A 17,609-nucleotide genomic window follows, 5' to 3' on the forward strand; every position below is an offset into this window, starting at 1 on the left:
TCATCTACTGTTTTCTCCAGTCTGTTGAACATCTTTATGACCATCACTCTGAAGTCATTATCAGTAGATTGGTTATCTACGTTTCATTTAGTTCTTTTCTGAGGTTTTGTCTTGTTCTTTCATTTGCAGCATATTCCTCTGTCTCCTCATTTTGCTTGACTTTCTGTGTTTGTTTCTATAAATTAGGCAGAACAGCTACTTCTCCTAAACTTAGAGGAGTGGTCTTGTTTATGGTCATCCCTTGTGTATACTGTTGCGCCTGGTGAGTTTGGCTGGTTATGAGTTGGGGGTTCCAGGGCACTCTGGATGGGCAAAGCTGGAGTGGGTGTGGGCAGGGATGGTCTCAGGATTCTCTGTGCAGTCAGTGCCCTGGCAGCACTACTGAAACTGAAGTGGGTGCAGGTCAGGGTGTTCCAGGGTGCTCAATTCAGAGGCACCCTGGCAGGGCAGCTAGAGCTGAGGTGTGCATCTGTGCCAGGAGTACCTTAGCAAGTTGTCTGGAGCCAAGGTGGTTTGGATGTAGGGTGTCCCAGGGTGCTTTACGCCTATGCCACCATGGCAAGATGGCTCTAACTGTAGTGAGCACTGACCAGGGTTGTCCCAGTTTGTGCTACACTGGGGCTGCCTTAGAGGGATGGCTTAGGCTGGTGTGGGTTAGGGCTCTGAGGATCACTGTGACAGTAGGCCAGCTAGGATGCCCAGACCCTGCTTCCATCCACATTTGCCAGCCCCTGTTACCCAGAAAGGGTTCCAGCCACCTCCCCGCCAGTTTGGCAGGCTTCTATGACTGGTTGCTTTATATTCTAGTTGCCTTTTTAAACCAACACCTTTTTTTTTTCTGTGCCTCAGGGCAGACAAATTTGTTTACAACCCCTCAGTATTATCCACCCCCCACCACTGCAGTTTGCAGAGTTGACATGGGGATTCTCTTCCTTACTATGTCTCTGTCTCTCCTGCCATTCTCTGTGGTTTCTTTCATGGTGAAGAAGCTGTCAGTCAGCCCTCAGGTTGAATTTCAGGAGAAATTGCTCTATAAATAGGTGTCTGTGGAGGAGGTGAGTTCAGCATCTTCCTACATCACCATCTTGGACCAGAACCAGTAGTGTTTTTCAGTGTTTTTATCTTACTGATTTTCTGCCTAGTTCTATTCGTTACTGAGAATGGAGTATTGAAACCTTCAAGTATAATTGTAGATTTCTCTTTGTAATCTTATTTGTCTTTGCTTCGTGTGTTTTGAAACACTGTTAATAGATGTGTAAATATTTAGGGTTATGGCTTCTTGATGAAATGACCTCTTTATCATTAGAAATGAACTTCTTTATCTCTGCTAATATTCTTGCTCTGAAGTCTACTTTGTGTGATATTAATAGCACCTCCATCTCTTTAGTATTAACAAGGTTTTTATTTTTCCATTCTTTTTTTTCAATCATCTATTTGTGTCTTTGTATCTAAAGTGAATTTCTTACAGACAGTGTATAGTTCGGTATAGGCTTATCTTTTTACATTTTCACATTTTCACATTCTTCTTGATTTGGTCCCCAAAACTCCTCCCTATATTGGTAACTCAAATAATTTTGCTATGTTTCTTTGTATTTTGTCCATTTAAAAAATTTGTTCCAAGTAGGAGAGTAAGCCTGAATTCTCTAGCTGTCTATTACCAGTTTTTCCATCAGTCAATTAGTCAAAAGATATTTATCAAGCACCTAGTATGTGACATTTTTCTGGATACCAGGGATATAGTGGCAAGCAAACCAAAGGTCCCTGGCCTCAAGAAGCTCACATTGTAGTGGGAAAACATGTTTCTTTTTCTCTATAAACTGATTTGAAACCAATTATTGTAAAATACATAATCTTTAAGAAAATGGTACTTTTGGAGAGCTTCCTTTGGAGCTTCCATAACCTCACATAATGGACTTGTTTTTGCCCCAGGCAGAATTGGAGGGCCACTTATAAGTTTGCCCAAAATCTTGGGGGAGGATTTTAGAAGACTGAGCCTGAGGGAGTGGGGGTGGTTCTAACATTTAAGAGATGACAGTAAGTTCACCACATAGCACACACAGATCGGGGAAGTGACACTAAAGAGTCTGTGTTTATGTCTTTTCTATCTCCTACAGATATTCAGGAACCAGCCCCTGACATAGAAAATGAGTCACAGAAAACCCCTGGACTGTGGCCACCTTCCAGCCATCCTAAATCCCCAAAACTTTCAGATATCCAAACTCCTTCTGTGTCACAGAAGCCCCCAAGCACGAGGCCCTCAGACCAGCACTACTCCCCCAAGGATGATGTGAAACCACTGGTGACCCCACAAGGGGAAGTTCAAGCCACCAATGTCCCCCAAGGAGATCTAACTACCAATGTCCCCCAGGGGGAAGGTCAAACCACCAGTGTTCCCCAGGGGGGAAGTCAAACCACCAGTGTCCCCCAGGGGGAAAGTCAAACCACCAGTATCCCCCAGGGGGAAAGCCAAACCACCAGTGTCCCCTAAGAACATCAAACCACCGATGTTCCCCCCCAGGGGAGTCATCAGACAGACCCCCTCCACTAAATCACATTGACCCCCTGCCACAGAAACCCTGGGATTCACAGTGCCCACCAAAGAGGCCTCCATCTGGAAAATCCCAGGAGACCCCCATCGTTAAATCCTCTTGCCAGGAGTCCTTTCATACAGTGCATTCCTTCTCTAGCATGTCCTCCTTCTCCTACAGGATGTCTTTGGAGAAAATTTCATTGTACCTTGCTTTCTCCTCCCTCTTCCTCTCTGTTTCTAAGGGTGGCGATGGTGGGGAATAGTCAAGAAAGGAGTTCAGAAGGGCCATTGAGGCTCTCAGGAGGACCATTCTGGTCTAGCGCTTTCCATAAAGAATGCATCTCACAGGGGTGGGCAAGGGAGTTGTAGTCTTGGAGTTGGAGCTAGTTGTTCTCTGATGTTATAGGGTTTCTCATCCTAACCCTTCATAGTACTCCCGCTAAAGGAATGGCTTTGTGCACATCAGCGTGAATAAAGGCAACCTTTCAGGAACCCAGAAAGTAAATGATGTATTATTTGGACCCCTCTGTGATCACTCAGGCTGACAGAGACTAGGGGATGAGTACAAAAGTGATGCCATCCTGAGTCAGCGAATGAGAAGTGGCATGAGTTGGGGGAAAGATCTCATCCCACACACACATACTCTGTGATCTAATGTGCAGTGGGATGATGGGTATAATTCTGTGCCCACCCACCAGCCCTAGGCCTTGAAGGGGAACTAGAGCACAGAACAAACATCTGGACCCCTTGTGTCTGAGAGCTAAATGTTAGAAACAGTGAACTGAGTTCTGTGTGACTTTTACCTATTCACACTCCTTCTCTGAGCCTCTGTAGCTCCATCAATATGATGGTGTAGGGGCAGACCATCACTGCACCTTCCTTCTGGCTCACACTGATCCTGGGCTTCCTGTGGAACCGTGTGAACATCGGTGGGGCAAAGCTGTCTCAGACAGCACATGATCACCCCAGGAAGCGGGGCTGTCTGGGTGGAGTCCTCCATTTTCACAGGCAGCCCCTCCCACACAGGTAGCTGGGGAATAGCACTCCCTGTGGCATGTTTGGGCATCCAGATGCAGATGACCCAAGACATTAAGGACTCAGCTCTGCTGCAGTATTAGGGGGACCTTGGGGGCTGATCATAAACATGCCTTCTTCAAGGGGATTCTCCACTGTCATTTCTCTAGGCGCTCCTTCTAGCCACAGCCTAGGAGGATGCCCCACCCCCATACCTGCCTAGATCATGGCCCACCTTGGTTGTTTCATCCTGGTCACAAAGTAACATTTATAGGCACTCTCAGGACATAGGGATTTAACCCAAGGCAGCATCCTTCTTGGAGTTGTTGATGAACTAAGGAGAGGTCTCTGAGAGGACGCTGGGGCCACTCTGGCTCCACTGGCCCTAGTTAGGGCCCAGAAGCTGATTCCTCCATCTAGATCCCCAGCCCCTGCACACTTAGGTCCCTATCTCCCAAACTGATGTCCCAACATTTACCCCCAACCCGCCCTGGTCCCAACCAGTCCCTTTAAGCCCTTTCAAGCACACCTTGGGCTCAGGGACCCCAACCCCCAAACACAGACCAGCTTAGCCCTGCACACATAGACTGAGGAGATACTTACACAGGCCACTCCCACAGGGCCCTGCCTTTGTCCCATACACACTCCCTCACTCTCTCCCCTTCCCCCAGCAAAGACACTATAGGGCCAAAAGATTAAACACATCCTTTATACCCTGAGGTGATCGGGGAAACTAGCACAGGGGCTCAGCACTCACACCGCAATATATAAAAGTTGTCTGTCTCCCCCACCCCAGCTGAGGCTCCTGGACTTACAGGAATTAAGCCACTCCCTTAGGTTTCAGAATATTCTTGGTTGGTTTGGTTTGGTTGGTCCCAGTATGGAGAACTAAGTTGTCCTCTTGATTCCCTGTTGCAGTGGTGCACAGAAAGTCAAGGGAGGTCACACGGTAGGACTGGTCTAAGAAAGGCATCCAAGGAGCACAGGCTCTTACTAGGAAGGCCACGGCAAGCCACGACTAGAACCAACCCTCAGGAGTGGATCGAGGGGAGTTCTGCATCCCAGCAAGGCTGCCTCGCTGGAAGAAGGATAGGAAGCCACGTTGGTGTTATCAGTGGTGGCCGGCTGGCCCAGACTCCCTGCCCAGATGACAAAGTCCTCCCCAACCTGCAGAGGTAGCTGATGGGCCTGAGCCAGCACCACCTCCCTCACTGTTCACTTGCCACTCCTGGAGCCCCGCTGTTTGCTCATGGCCGTGAGCATCTGGCTAATGTAGGAAGTCAGGAGGTCATCCATCTTGTAGCCCTGGAAACAGCGGCAAGAAGATAAACAGAGCAAAAAGTGTGACAGGGCCAACCCACTCAGACCCAGAACCCTTCCAGGAAACTTCAGAGGGCAGAGCCCTGGTCAAAGGATAATCCTGTCCTGCTCTAGACCCAGTCTCCCCAGCTGTATACTTGAAGGGCTGGACTCATCCAGCCAGATGTCTAAGGTTCTAGGTTGTTATGACCCCACGTGAAGGCCCTAGCTTGTAGGTCCCTCACATACTGATGACTCTAAAGGCTCTACCAGTTGAGCTATGCCTTTGAAGTTCAGCTCAGTCGAAGAAGCCTCATTGTTAATGGGTCTGCTGTAGAACTCAGGGGCTAAAGGCTCAGTCCCCAGATACTAAAGTCACTCAAACAATAATTATTAAATGAGGGGTCTCTTCCTCAGCCCCAAATTAAGCCCCTTTCCCAGACCTAAGCTGAACCTCAAATTGACCTGACTTTGGCCCAATCTGACCCTTGGTCCCAATCTCAGGCCAAGCAATGCATTCTCATGTTTGTTCTGGGGACTGAGAGGATAGCTGGAGCTGCAGGCAAAGCAGGGAAGCCCACCAGGCCTAATCAGAAGAGCTCTCACCAGTGATGTCTCACAGAGCAATTTGCTCCCACGCACCAGGTTCCCAATGGTGATGTGGAAATAGGTGTTGCCGCTGCTCCAGTTGGAGATCTTGGTGAAGGGATGAGTGGTCAAGATGTCCTGAGGAAGCAGAGAAAGTCTGAAGCTGCACATTCTAGACTCTCTGGCCTCACTTCCATCAGTTCTAGCCCATAGATACCACCCACCAGAAAGCCCTTGGGCACTCAGACAAGATAAGGAGCAAGAAGATAGAAGCCAGCTCTGCCGTGGAGTTGCTGGGGGAGGCAGGTACCTCCCTGCCTCCATGCCTCATTTGGGGCCAGGTGGTGGGACATCCAAGGAAGTCTGGGAGGCTGTGGGGTATGTGGGGCTGGAACTGGAAATTTGAGAGGCTCGAAGAAACTGCAACTGTGATCCTGAATGAGATGGTCCTGAGGCGGAAGACAAGATGACAAGGACAGCTTGGGGAGCGTGATGTGTGTGGGTGGAGAAGAATCCCACAGAAGTATGTGAGAAGAATGACTAAGAGAGGTAAGAGAAAAACCAGGAACGTGGAGCACATGAGCACAAGGGGAAGATGGTGGCCATTGGCTCCCTTCGCCAATGGTCCAGTTGTACCCCTCCTGGGTATGTAGTAGGACTGTGCTTCCTGGTTCCCTTGGTGAGGACTGCTCTGGCCCATGAATATGAGCAGCAGTTACAGCCCCCCACCCAAAGTGCAGTCTGCCATCCTGACCAATATGGACAGAGAGCACTGTCGGAGGATGGAAAGGTTGGTAGGGTCCAGTGATGCTGATAGGCCAAGTACTAACAAGTTCTTTGGATTTAGTAGCAAGGTGTTAGCTAGTAACTCTAGGAGAGCAATTTTGATGGAGCAGGGAAGGAATTTGACAAAGCAAACACAGACAACTTCTCAAGATGTGTGGCCAAGAGGGCAACCCCCTCTTTGGGGGTTGGGTCTGGGGACTGTTGTTAGAGGTGCAAACAGAGAAGTTCACCTCCCCACCCGTGCTCTCCCCCGTCACTGCTCACCTTGGTTCTGGGATCGATGAGGCTGACCCCGTACTTATTGATGGCAATTAAGAGGATCTCAGGGAAGTTTGGCTCCGTAGTTTGCTAGCAAAGAGAGCCAGAAATGATCAGATCTAGCTGGGGGAGCCCAGAGCAGGAAAAGCTAGGAGCTAGGATTAAGCTGTCCTCTCTTGCTGCCTGCTCAATGCCTGGGGTGCAGCAGAGCTGGCGGCCCTACCACAACCTCATGGTTTTCACCTCTGCTGGGCCCTCAGTGCCACCCAGATCCTTTCATGGGTCCCCAAATGACCCCATCTCCCACCCTCCCCAGTGGCAGTTTCATCCCTTCTCTCCTGCTTCTCTAGGAGTCTGTGCTTTCTCCTCTCTCAGCCCAAATGTCTTTCATATTTAAAAACCCTCTCTGAACTCTACCCCTGCCTCCAGCTTCCCTTTGGGCCTCCCTCTCTTCCTTACACAGCCAGACTTCTCAAAAGGCCCCCATCCAAGGTATGTAAACAGGCCATCCCCTCCTCTCCATCCTGACCTATCCCCACAGTTCTCATGCCAGCCTGTCCACCATTCTCCTACCTCTGCTCCTGCCCCTCAGGCCCACCTCCACCCTGCAGTCAGAGTGCACTTCTGGCCCCATCAACCCTGTTCAGAACCCTCCAGAACAGGCCACCACCTTCAGGAGGAAACCCATCCCCTTGCCTGTTTGCCAAGCTGCCTCACCACAGTCTGCTCGCTTCATACCCTACGCCATCCACACTCAACCACTTGCACTTCCTGTGCTCATGCTAGGCCCTCTGCCAGGAATCCTCTCCCCAGGGTCTTCCTGGAAAGTGCAGGTGTTGCCTCCTCAGCCTTCATAGTCTGGGTAGGCCTGTGAGGCTCCACCACCTTGATGAGGGCTCCCCCTTGTCACACAGCACAGTTTCTTCTCCATTACATATCTGCCTCCCTCCCAGGCTGAGCTTCTGGTGGTTCCTTGTGTCCCAGGGCTGAGACACCCAGGTGGTGCAAAGTTGAGGGTGCTTCCCTCCTTTCCTTGCCAGCGCAGGTGGCAGAGGCCATGGCTATTTCCCACAGTCCTGGGGAGGAGTTTCCGTGCCTTCTTGCCCCCACTCCTCGACCTCTTCCTCCTGAGAAACCACCCGTAACATACCTTCACCTCAAAGAAAGCTGAACCAAAGGTGGGCCACTTGAAGATGAGCTTTAGGAAGGCTAGCTTGGCTTCCTCCTTGGACTTCCCTGCATGCTTGTTGAAGTAGGCGACGATAGACTGCCGGGGGAGCATGTGTCAGAGGCCTTTCCCATCACTCCTATCCCACCTGCACTGTCAGCTGTCATGGGCCCTGGGGGGGTCCAGGCAGAGGGTGGGGGTCCTGGAGGCCCTTAGCCCAGTTAATGGAATCCTGATCGCCCTCCCCTCCCAGCCCTCCCCTAAGCAAGCAGGCCAAAGAGTATCAAGCAAAATCAGGTCACCCTGGTAACCAGGACAGGGCAGATTACTACTAAGTGGCCAGGTGAGGCCTTCGCCTGGAAGACTGGATACTAAGGCAAGTGGAAGGGAAGATGGGAGGGTGACTTTATCATACACAGGGGCCACAAGAGAGACTTCCCTAGGCTGCTGGCCAGCACCTTTCCCCTGACCCGTGGGGTACCCAGAAACCCACTCAGCGGTGTCATTAGTCCCGTTGCCTCCTTTGTACTCACCCGCTTCCAGTCGTCAGGTGAGATCTGCCGGATGAGGTCCTGGGGCACGAGCTCCCGTAGCAGCTTGGGGATACTGGGGAAGTAGGACTTGTCCTCCTCGAATTTGACCCTGTAGATCAGCGCCCCCAGCTGCAGCACCTCCTCCCGCGTGCACTTGTGGTAGCCCCGGAGATACTTGGGCAACTCCTGCCAGAGGCAGAGCAGGTCGCAGGCACCGAGGGAGCTGGGGGAAGCGGACTCCTTCCCTACCAGCCTGCGGCGGGATCTACTACCCTACCGCACATTTGGGCCTCCCTGCTTCTCCAGCCTCAGCGGACACTGTGCCCCCAGGGGAGACAGCACAGCACAGGGCAGTAGCAATCATGCCTGCACCGATCCAGCACATTACAGCTGGGAAGGAAAGCCATGTATGAATATGATCTCCTCTCCCCTCATAAGAGTCTGGTGAGGTGAGCAGCCCCATTTCAAAGACAGAGAAACTGAGAGTGACCAGTCGGTGAACCTGAGACTCTTCCACATCCCCAACCTTCCGAGCCTGTCCTTCCTTGAGAAACACCTCTCAGGCTGACCTCCTCCCATTGTGTTCTCTGGAGACCAGCTGGTTTCATCAGCAACACCAGCCCCTTCCCCACTTTGAACTTCCAGACCCAGAGACAGAGTAACTGAGGATGAGGAGTGGACCAAAAGCAAAGATGAAGCCTCTAAAGGGCCAACACCACCCACAGCCTCACAACTGTCGTACCCACTCTTTAAAGCATAGGGAAACTGAGGCTGGCCTGAGGACACACTGCAGATTAGAAACCTGAGTCAATTATTATCCATCCACCTTTTCATCTCCTCACCCACTATCTACCCATCCATCCAGCCACCCACCCACCCAGATGGTTCTACCTACCTACATCCATTTCCCATTTGTCCATCTGTCCACCCACCAATAGCCACCCATGAGTTCATCCACCATCCATTCTTCCACCTATTCATTTACTGAGTCACTGCCTATTCACCCATCCGCCACGTCAGCACATATCCATTGAGCATCTACTCTGAGCCAGGGCCTTTAAGCAATAAGGTATACCCTCTCTACTCTCATAGAACTTGTAGTCAGGGCCAGAACAGATAACCATCCTCCCTAATCAATGTATAATTATAATCTTTGAAGGAATCTTCTCAGTGCTACAACAGCATATAACCAGTTGACCTGATTTAGTCTTAGGAACAGGAAGAATTCCCTTATGATTGAAATAACATCTAAAAGCTCAAGAGGTGAAGGAAAGAACCTAGGGAATAGCTTCCCAAAGAGAGAATGTTACAAAGGCTCCCTAGCATACCTGAGAACTTTATAGCTGGAGTGAAGTGAACAGTGGGGTGCTGGGTAAAAGACAAGGCAGCAGAAGTGGCTGGTGGCACCCCCATGCAAGGCCACAGTCAGGATTTGGGGTTCTACCTTGAGAGCCATGGGAAGCCACTGAGAGGGTCCCAAAAGCATGATGACCCCCCCCCCCGTGGAGAATGCATTCAAGGCGGGGGGAAATGGACAGGGGAGCTCAGGGGAAAGGTTACCGGCTTCATCTAGATGAGAGAAGATGATGGACTGACCCGAGTGGGTACAGGTGGTAATGGAGAGATGTGGATGGATTTTAGAGAAATTTGGGATGTGAAGTCATCAGGTGAATGATCTGGGACAGGGGAAAGGAAGGAGAGGGAGGTGTCAAGGCTGACGTGGGTTTCTGCCTTGGGTGAATTGGCAGTTGACATTCACATTTTCATTCACTACATGGGCACCGTGGGGAGAGAGAGGCAGAGCTCATGTGTGAATGAGCCCTGCTGACTCCCAGGCCAGGATTCTCTTTACCATGGCAGCCACCAGCCTGCCTCCCCCAACCTTCCCAGCATCCTGGTCCACTTGCCCCACAGGTAGATGGTAAAGGTAAATGGGCTAGCCCAGAAAAGATCGCGGAGTCTGCCGTTGTGAAGACATGGAATCAAACCCCGGTTTCACCTGCCCTGTCATCCTAATTACATCACTTAATCTCTCTGCATCTCATTTTCTCTATATATAAAATGGGAAAACATGCCTACTTGTTGGGGTTTGCTGGGAGGGCAAAATGAGTGAAAAATGCCAGACACAGAATAGAGGTTCAACATGAAGGCTTCCCCACCCCCCGCCCCCTGGCTTCCCGCAGGCACACGCTCGTGCTGGAAAGCATTTACACATTCACACTGAAGCCTCAGATACACCCGATACACCCAGGTTAGAGCAGCAGAATCTGGAATTCAGAGGACAGCCCCTCACCAAGGGAAGGGTGTGAACAGGTGGGGATTAAGAGTTCAAAAGAAAGTATAAGGCCCTAAGGAAGGAGAAGAGTGTGAGGCTGAACCAGTCCCCAGGATCCCAGCAGGAATCAGGAACCTCTCGAGGCCTAGCTGTCACAGGCCCCTCTCCTGGCAAGGACGGCAGGTTCCTGCTTTCCCCAAATAGGGCAGGGTTAGCAGCATGCGGAGGCAGCCACAGCAGAGAGGTGCTAGGCAGCTCACCTGGTAATAGTGGAAGATGGAATCGGCCATCGGGTCCTTCCCGGGCACCGTGGTGGTCCACAGCTTCTTCATGAAGAACACCTGGTATGTGAGCGAGGGCACAATTCCTGTGGCAGAGGGCAGTCAGTCACCCAGAGGGTCCCAGCACAGAGGGTCGCCCACCACAAGCCCTGGAGGAGGCCCGAGCTCAGGTCCCACACAGATGGGCCTCACTGTATGTCGCTGAGCCAGCACCTGCCCAGCTCCAGGCCTCACATGATCCCAGGACCCGGCCTCACGTTACCATCCTTGACGGGCCGTGCTTTCTTTATCCAGTCTGTCAGGTGTCGAACAAAGTCAAAGAAGAAGTCATTCTCAGGGACGCTGATGACCTAGGGAAATGCGCATTGCGGTCCACACATTTTAGTTCCAGCAATACTGAGTTTTCTCACTTTCCCATCCAAGGCCCTCCTGGTGGCCCTTTCCTGCAACCAGAAGTGGTGTCCCACCCTGTCCTGACTGTGCCTGTTGAATGTGTCCCGAACAGAGCCTACTTCCTGCCCAGAGTGCCAGTCATTCGTCGTTCAGCACAGACCAACTGCACGCCTCCCTAGACCCTGGGGAGAAGGCCAAGAATGAGGCCCAGTCCCCCCCTTGGACATTCTCCAGCATCCGTGACCTATTCCTCCCACAGGCTCCGAGCTCCTCTGGGTCCAGGACCTCACTGAGATCACCTGTGGGTCCCCAGTGTCTGGCACAGGGACAGCTGTGAAATGAGGAGACAGACATGGACGCACAGGGAACTATGAGTGAGCACCCGATCTCCCTGACATGGTCAGGGAAGCCTTCCCAAAGGAAGAGGCTCTAAAGCTGAGCCCTTGACCTCTACAGACACAGAAGTTGGGGAGAGCAGTATGGATGGTGGCAGGGGCCTGTGCCTTGGAGTCAGACCTATTTGAATCTGCGTTCTTGCTGAGTGACTTTGGACGAGTTACTTAACCTTTCTGAGTCCAGGTTTTGTGATCTGTGAGGTGGGGATAATCACCCTCCTTTCAAGGGTTATTTCAAGGGTGAATTGGTCTCAACAAGGCAAATCGAATCTGGAAGGACACGTGTGTTGCGGCAGACTGCTGAGCCTGGTGTATCCAGAACATAAAGTACCACACGGCTCCCAAGAGCTTTGAGGCCATGCTCTCCTCTGCGTCAGAAGAGAGAGATTTAGGGGAAGCTCCTACAAGGAAGGGGGCCCTTGCAGGGATGTAAGAAGGAGAGAGACACAGTCAGATGCCACATGCAAGCACAATTCTCTCCTCCCCTCTCTCCCGCCCTCATTCTCTCTCCCCTCCCTGCTGTCCCACGAGCTCCCAGCTCCTATGGCCCAAGCAAATGTTCCAACAGACAGACCAACAGGGGTCTGATAAGTAGCCAGTGACCCATGACCTACCTTGTCTGCAATTTTGACAAAGAGGCTGAATCCCTCTGCGGACTTGAGAAGCAGCCGGGCTGCGATGCCCCGGCAGAAGTCTTTAGCCTTAGTGCTGGACTCCACCTCAAAGGCCTGGGGAGTGTCGGGAGCAGAGGTGGTTACTTGGCTCTAGCAAGGCCTCTGCTGGGGCTTCCTGCATCCCTCTGTCTGTGCCTGCAACTAAGTTGAGCCCCCTCCTGTCCCTCCCTCCCCTCCCATGGAGGGCACCCTCCAAGGGAGGGGTTTCCCCATGGGTCTAGAGCTGGGCATGGCATTTAAGAAAAGGAAAAAGTCAACTTCTGTCCAGATTTTCCCAGGTCGTGTCCTTCCCACCCTCCAAGCAGACTTGGCCTCTGCTTCCAGGTTTCTGGGCCTGGCTATACAAGCATGGGGATGAGAGGCCCAGGGAGCACAGATGGGCAGGGTGATTGGGAGGAGAGGGGCTGGAGGAAGAAGAAAGCAAATTCCAGAAAGGGGAGGAAAAAGGCAAGAGGGGAAGCAGCCTCGGTTAGGGGGAGGTGTGGGCACTGTTTCATATAACCTTCCACTGGAGGGACAGGAAAGGATCTGTTCGTTTCTTGCCCTTGTCACTGCAATCCTATTATGGCATTTCTGAGTCTCTAGTCTCTGGACAAGTTTTAAAACTGCTTTTCAAACTAAAAGTTTCAGTACTGGACTCCTTTATCTGAATGAGCCCCTGTGCTGAGATGGGGCAGGGAGCAGCAGTCACGAAGCAACCTGACGTAATGGGTACGACGGGAAGACAAACAGAACCTTTGGACAGGAAGACCAACAACCAGGTCAGGTGAGGAGGAAGGAAGGGGCCTGCAGGAAAGTGGCTCAGGGCAATAGGGAGGCTTCAGTGGGGCCGTGGGGGCAGGCGGGCCTGTGCCCAGGGACAGAGCTGGCAGCAGGGAGTGGCACCAGCACAAAGCTCAGCTCAGAGGGAGAGAGCACTTTTCTCCAAGCCAGAGCCTCCTCGGAGAGAGGGAAGAGTGATCTTCTCAAGGAAGCTGCTGGAGACAACAGGAGTTCGGACTGGGAACCCCAGGTCTCCCGACAGTCTCTAGCCTGTCAGCTGAGCCCTGACTCCACTGAGGAGCACGAGGGTGGGGGCAAATGTGGGGACGGCAGAGGAGAGGCATCAGGGCTGCCCCTGTGTCCTCAGGGAGCCTGGTCCTTCGGGAGCATCCAGTGCCCAAGAAGCCAGCAGCCCTCACCTCGTCGGTGTCGTCGGGGAAGTAGACCTTGTGGAAAATCTGGGTGGTTTTGTGCTGGATGGCCTCCACCTCCACCAGGTGTGGAGGGTACTTCCGGGACCCATTTCTGAAAACCAGGAGAGGGGTGGAGGGGCAGTCAGGAGTCAGCAGGTTCAGGGGGCCACGGGGCGCGCGGAACAGAGGGAACTTTGGAGACAGACCCTAGTTCTGATTCTGTCCCCCACTTCCTACCAGGTGACAGTCACTTAACCTCTCAGAGCCTCCAGTTCCTCAACTATAGAGTGAGAGAAGAACCCACCACTCAGGACTGTGGAGGGGACCGAGTGAGGCGGAGGATGAAGGGGGCTTTGCACAATTCGAGGTGCGGCCCAGGCGTCGGCTCGCCCGCCGTCTGCCAGGCCTGCAGCAGCCCTTCTGCGCGGCCAGACGCAAAGCGCGCCCCGCGCGGGCCCTGCGTGCCGCAGCCTCGGGCTGGCCGGCAGCCGAGGTACCGCAGGGGCGGGTCCCACCTCTCGTGTGTGGTCCCGCCCTCATCCCCGAGGGACACCGCAAGCCAAGCCCCGAGCGGCTGGGAACACCTCCCGGCCCCTGCCCCGTACCTCAGGGCCTTCTGGAGGCGCTGCAGGCAGTCCAGGGCCAGCGGGCAGTGCTTGCGCGACTGCAGGAAGCGCTGCACGTGGGGGCAGGAGGACGCTGCTGGGCGGGAAGAGGCCCGTGCACAGCCAGAGCAGCTCCCAGCCCCGCTCCTCGCTGTACCTGCCGGAAGACGGGTGCGGTCCGGCGGGGGTACGCAGGCCAGCCACGGGTCTGAGGACCCCGAGGGGCAGCACGTCCCTCGGCCCCTCACCGTGGCAGCACAGGCCTGCCCAGACCCACCTCGCTGACAGCCAGACCCCGTTAGCGCTCCTCAGAGTGCGGCGGGCCAGCCCGCGCCAGGCCACACCTTTACCCGCGCCACGGAAGTGAGGTGCTCGCGCCCGACTGAAAATCTGCTGTCAACCAAGCGCTCTTGGTTCAACTACGATTTTGTTTCTTGGCAAGACTTTCCTATGAAGGAAGCAGTGTGCGGTTTGTGTTCTGGCAAAAGCTCCTTAACTCATCTACTCTTTGAGTAGCACAGAGTTAGACCAGCCTCTGGGCTCCCTCCGGCACTACTCTGAGTTCCTTGGGCCTGACAGGAAAGAAGCATAGAGGGCTTCTAGGAGGAGGTGGCATTTGATCTCGGTTTTGAAGGCTGAGGCAAATTCTGATACACAAAAAAAGAGATAAATGCTGGCTGTGGGCACAGCAGGTATAAAGGGATGGCAGCATGAAAAGATCTGACATATGGTTCAATGGTGGATTTTGTAAGAGGTTCAGAAAATGGCAAAGCTGAGGAGGGAGTTGGGGATCTGGGTGTAAGGGGAGAGGGTGGGGCTTCTCTCGGGTTTTGAGACTTAGCATGGGCCTGACTTCCCATTCCTGCCGCGGTCTGACCCAGCAGGGACAAAGTGACACGCTCTGCGACTCAACACCACCACCCCACGAGAGTTTTCAGGCAGAGCTTCCAACTGGCGGCCAGCAGAGTACAGCCCGCGCCAGGCTGGGACATGGGCTTACGAGTGGAACCTGCAGGCAGACAGTGGCGTCTGGGCTGGGGACGGATGTCTAGAGGAGAATCAGGCAGCGAGTGGCAGGAAGTCTCGGGGGGCCTGGTGCTGTTAAACTTGGAGGAGGACAGATTCAGAGGGCGCAGCCACCACCTCTTGGTTCTTGACCAGACTCCCTTGGGCCTTGAGGCGGAGATGGGACGTGAGGGAGTCTGAGGGCAGCCCCCTGGCCTTAGTGAGGAAGGACTGCTGCCAGGCAGGGCTGGCTGCTGCCTCGGGACGAAGGAAGCTCCTTGTCACCGTGGGGAGCTGTGAGCACTAGTGGGGGAGGCCGCCCCTCACCCACCTACAACTCCCACCCACCTGATGTGGTTGTCGGTCAGCTGCTTCAGGATCTGCACGTACACCTCGTCCTTGAGGGGCTCGGCTTTTAGGGCACCCTCAAAGATCTGGTCGGTGAGCTCATTGACCGAGCGCGTCCTCTTGGATGGGTAGTCGCCCATGTACTTGAGCATGGGTAGGGAGCCGTCAAGGAAGCCTTGTGACCGATGTGGGGGGAACACTGACCCAGGAGGCCACCCTCTCTAACGGGGTCTACCCAAGTGCGTGGCCCTGGGCCTCAGACTACTCACTCAGGAGATGGGCTTGACCCCCCCACACCCCGCTCTCCATGCGACTGCCCACCCTCTGCCTCAACTCCTCTGGCCATGTCCTCACCAGTGGTCCCACCTGATTGCCACCGCACATCCAAAGTCCTCACAGCAACCAGGACGGACGTTCCAAATCACAAATCTGACTGTGCCACCCCGCCGCTTGGTGGCTCCTCATGGCCTTGGGGTGCAGTCCAAGTTTCTTAACAGGACTTGGGAACCCTTCATTAGTCCGTGCACGTCTTCAGATTTCCTTCTAGACCTCTGCCCTCCACCTGCGCTGAATCATTTTGTGATTCAGGGCCTTTGGGCATGCTCATTCTGTCTGGAACACTCTCCACTCATCTCCCCTTTGACTGACTAGGGCCTGCTCAGTCTTCAGGCCTCAGCCTAGATACCCTTTCTTCCAGAAAGGCCATCCTGCCCTCCTCCAAGCCCACATCAGTTCTGCCCCATCACAGCACGGCCCCAGTCAGCACGTCTGCCCGTTTTAGCTGTAAGCACCATGAGTCCAGGACTGGGTCTGGTCGCAGCTATGTCTCCATGCCTAGCACATGACACAGTACACGTCTGTGAACTGAATGACAAGGTCAGAGGAGACAGTGGATGAGGCCGCCCCTGGCACACTGTAAGTTGCCAGGCAAATGGATCCACATCCCTCCACACTGCCCAGGACCCAACGAGGCCCCTCAGAAGGAAGGAGGTATCTGGATAAAAACTCAAGAAGCAGGGACCCAATGCCCCCCCCTCCCCTGGAGTCCCCCTCCTTGGGGCCCCTGCCCTGCCCTGTCATGGTGCCCACCACACAGGCATGGATATCGATGAAGGCCATGCAGGCCTCCTGCGAGAGCTCCTCGCTGCCCAGGATCTTCTTGAGCAGTGCCTGCTTGAGCGGCTCCCGTGTGTGGCTCCACAGCCGGTCCTTGCCACGGGCCTTGGACACCATCACTCGGCTCAGCGTGTGCTTGGGTGGGGGCCTGCCATGACACAGTCAGCGCTGACCCCCAGGTTGAAAGACCTGCCCCTCTCCCACCTGTGCATGGAGGCAGAAGGCCCCGCTCCTCCCTGCTGCATTGGGTGACCTGGGATGAGTCACCAGCCCTCCCCAGACCTTACTTTCTCAGCTAGAAAATCAGCCCTGCCCACCTCCATGGCTTCCTCCCCTCTGTCCCTCTCTGCTTTCTCCACTCTGGCCTTGGCGTGTGCTGCCTGCAGCTCTCCTCCACCCGGGTCACTCCCTGTACAGCTCGGCTCGGATGCCACCTCCTCCAGAAAGCCTGTCCTGTGTCTCCACCCTCAACCCCCAGCATCCCCATCACAATGCTGGGCACACACAATCACAGCTGCCCAGTTTTGTGGCTAGCTCCCCACCAGGACTGTGAGTTGGTGGTGAGAAAGGCACAGGCATGAGTCATGAGTGCCCAAGACCCCACCTGGGGTGGCCACAGTTACAATATCTTAAGTGGAGGAAGGATAAAATGACACAAGAAGGTTCAGAAACTGTCCTCCTGCTCCCTCTGACCCAGTCCCTGCTCACAGATGGGAGCATCCCAAGGCAACCCCAGCACACCAACCAGTAGCAGAAGCCTATAGCTCACTGTCCTGGCCCCCCTACCCTTTCCCCATCACCTGAAATAGTCGTAGGAAAATTCCTCCAGTGTGTAGGGCTTGGCGCGCACCTCGGGCTCCGCTGTCCGCAGCTGCAAGAGGCGGATAACGTCCTGTCTCTGGTCAGGGGTCATGGTGACCAGGGCCTAGAGACCAAAGACAAGGGTCTTAGGTCAGCTCTTCTCCTGGGACCCCCGGGATCAACATGGTAAAAAGCCTAGAGCCTTCTGGACCAGGGCTGGGGAAGATAGCCACCATGGGGCTGACCCTCACCCCATTCTGACCCTAGGAGCCTTTTCGCTCTTTGCTATCTCTGAAGCAACTGCCGCCTGCATCGTGCGGACCCTTTCCTTAATACCCTGTCTGAACCAGGTTGGGCCCGTCAGA

At 53.9% G+C, this 17,609-nt stretch overlaps 1 protein-coding gene across 1 annotated transcript in view; it reads right to left on the reverse strand.

Annotated features, from left to right (window-relative positions):
- Positions 1-265: 265 nt before the first annotated feature.
- MYO7A (myosin VIIA) overlaps positions 266-17,609 on the reverse strand; it is an 85,242-nt gene continuing 67,898 nt past the window's right edge. The window contains 14 exon segments of the mRNA XM_034666290.1: positions 266-4,849; positions 5,450-5,569; positions 6,482-6,565; positions 7,626-7,742; positions 8,177-8,362; positions 10,712-10,818; positions 10,995-11,082; positions 12,135-12,248; positions 13,376-13,481; positions 13,975-14,057; positions 14,059-14,131; positions 15,328-15,481; positions 16,434-16,591; positions 17,244-17,368. Of these exon segments, the coding sequence (XP_034522181.1) occupies positions 4,760-4,849; positions 5,450-5,569; positions 6,482-6,565; positions 7,626-7,742; positions 8,177-8,362; positions 10,712-10,818; positions 10,995-11,082; positions 12,135-12,248; positions 13,376-13,481; positions 13,975-14,057; positions 14,059-14,131; positions 15,328-15,481; positions 16,434-16,591; positions 17,244-17,368 (1,605 nt within the window). The 3' untranslated portion in view covers positions 266-4,759.

This window comes from Ailuropoda melanoleuca, chromosome 8 (assembly GCF_002007445.2).
Source record: "Ailuropoda melanoleuca isolate Jingjing chromosome 8, ASM200744v2, whole genome shotgun sequence".
NCBI lineage: Eukaryota > Metazoa > Chordata > Mammalia > Carnivora > Ursidae > Ailuropoda > Ailuropoda melanoleuca.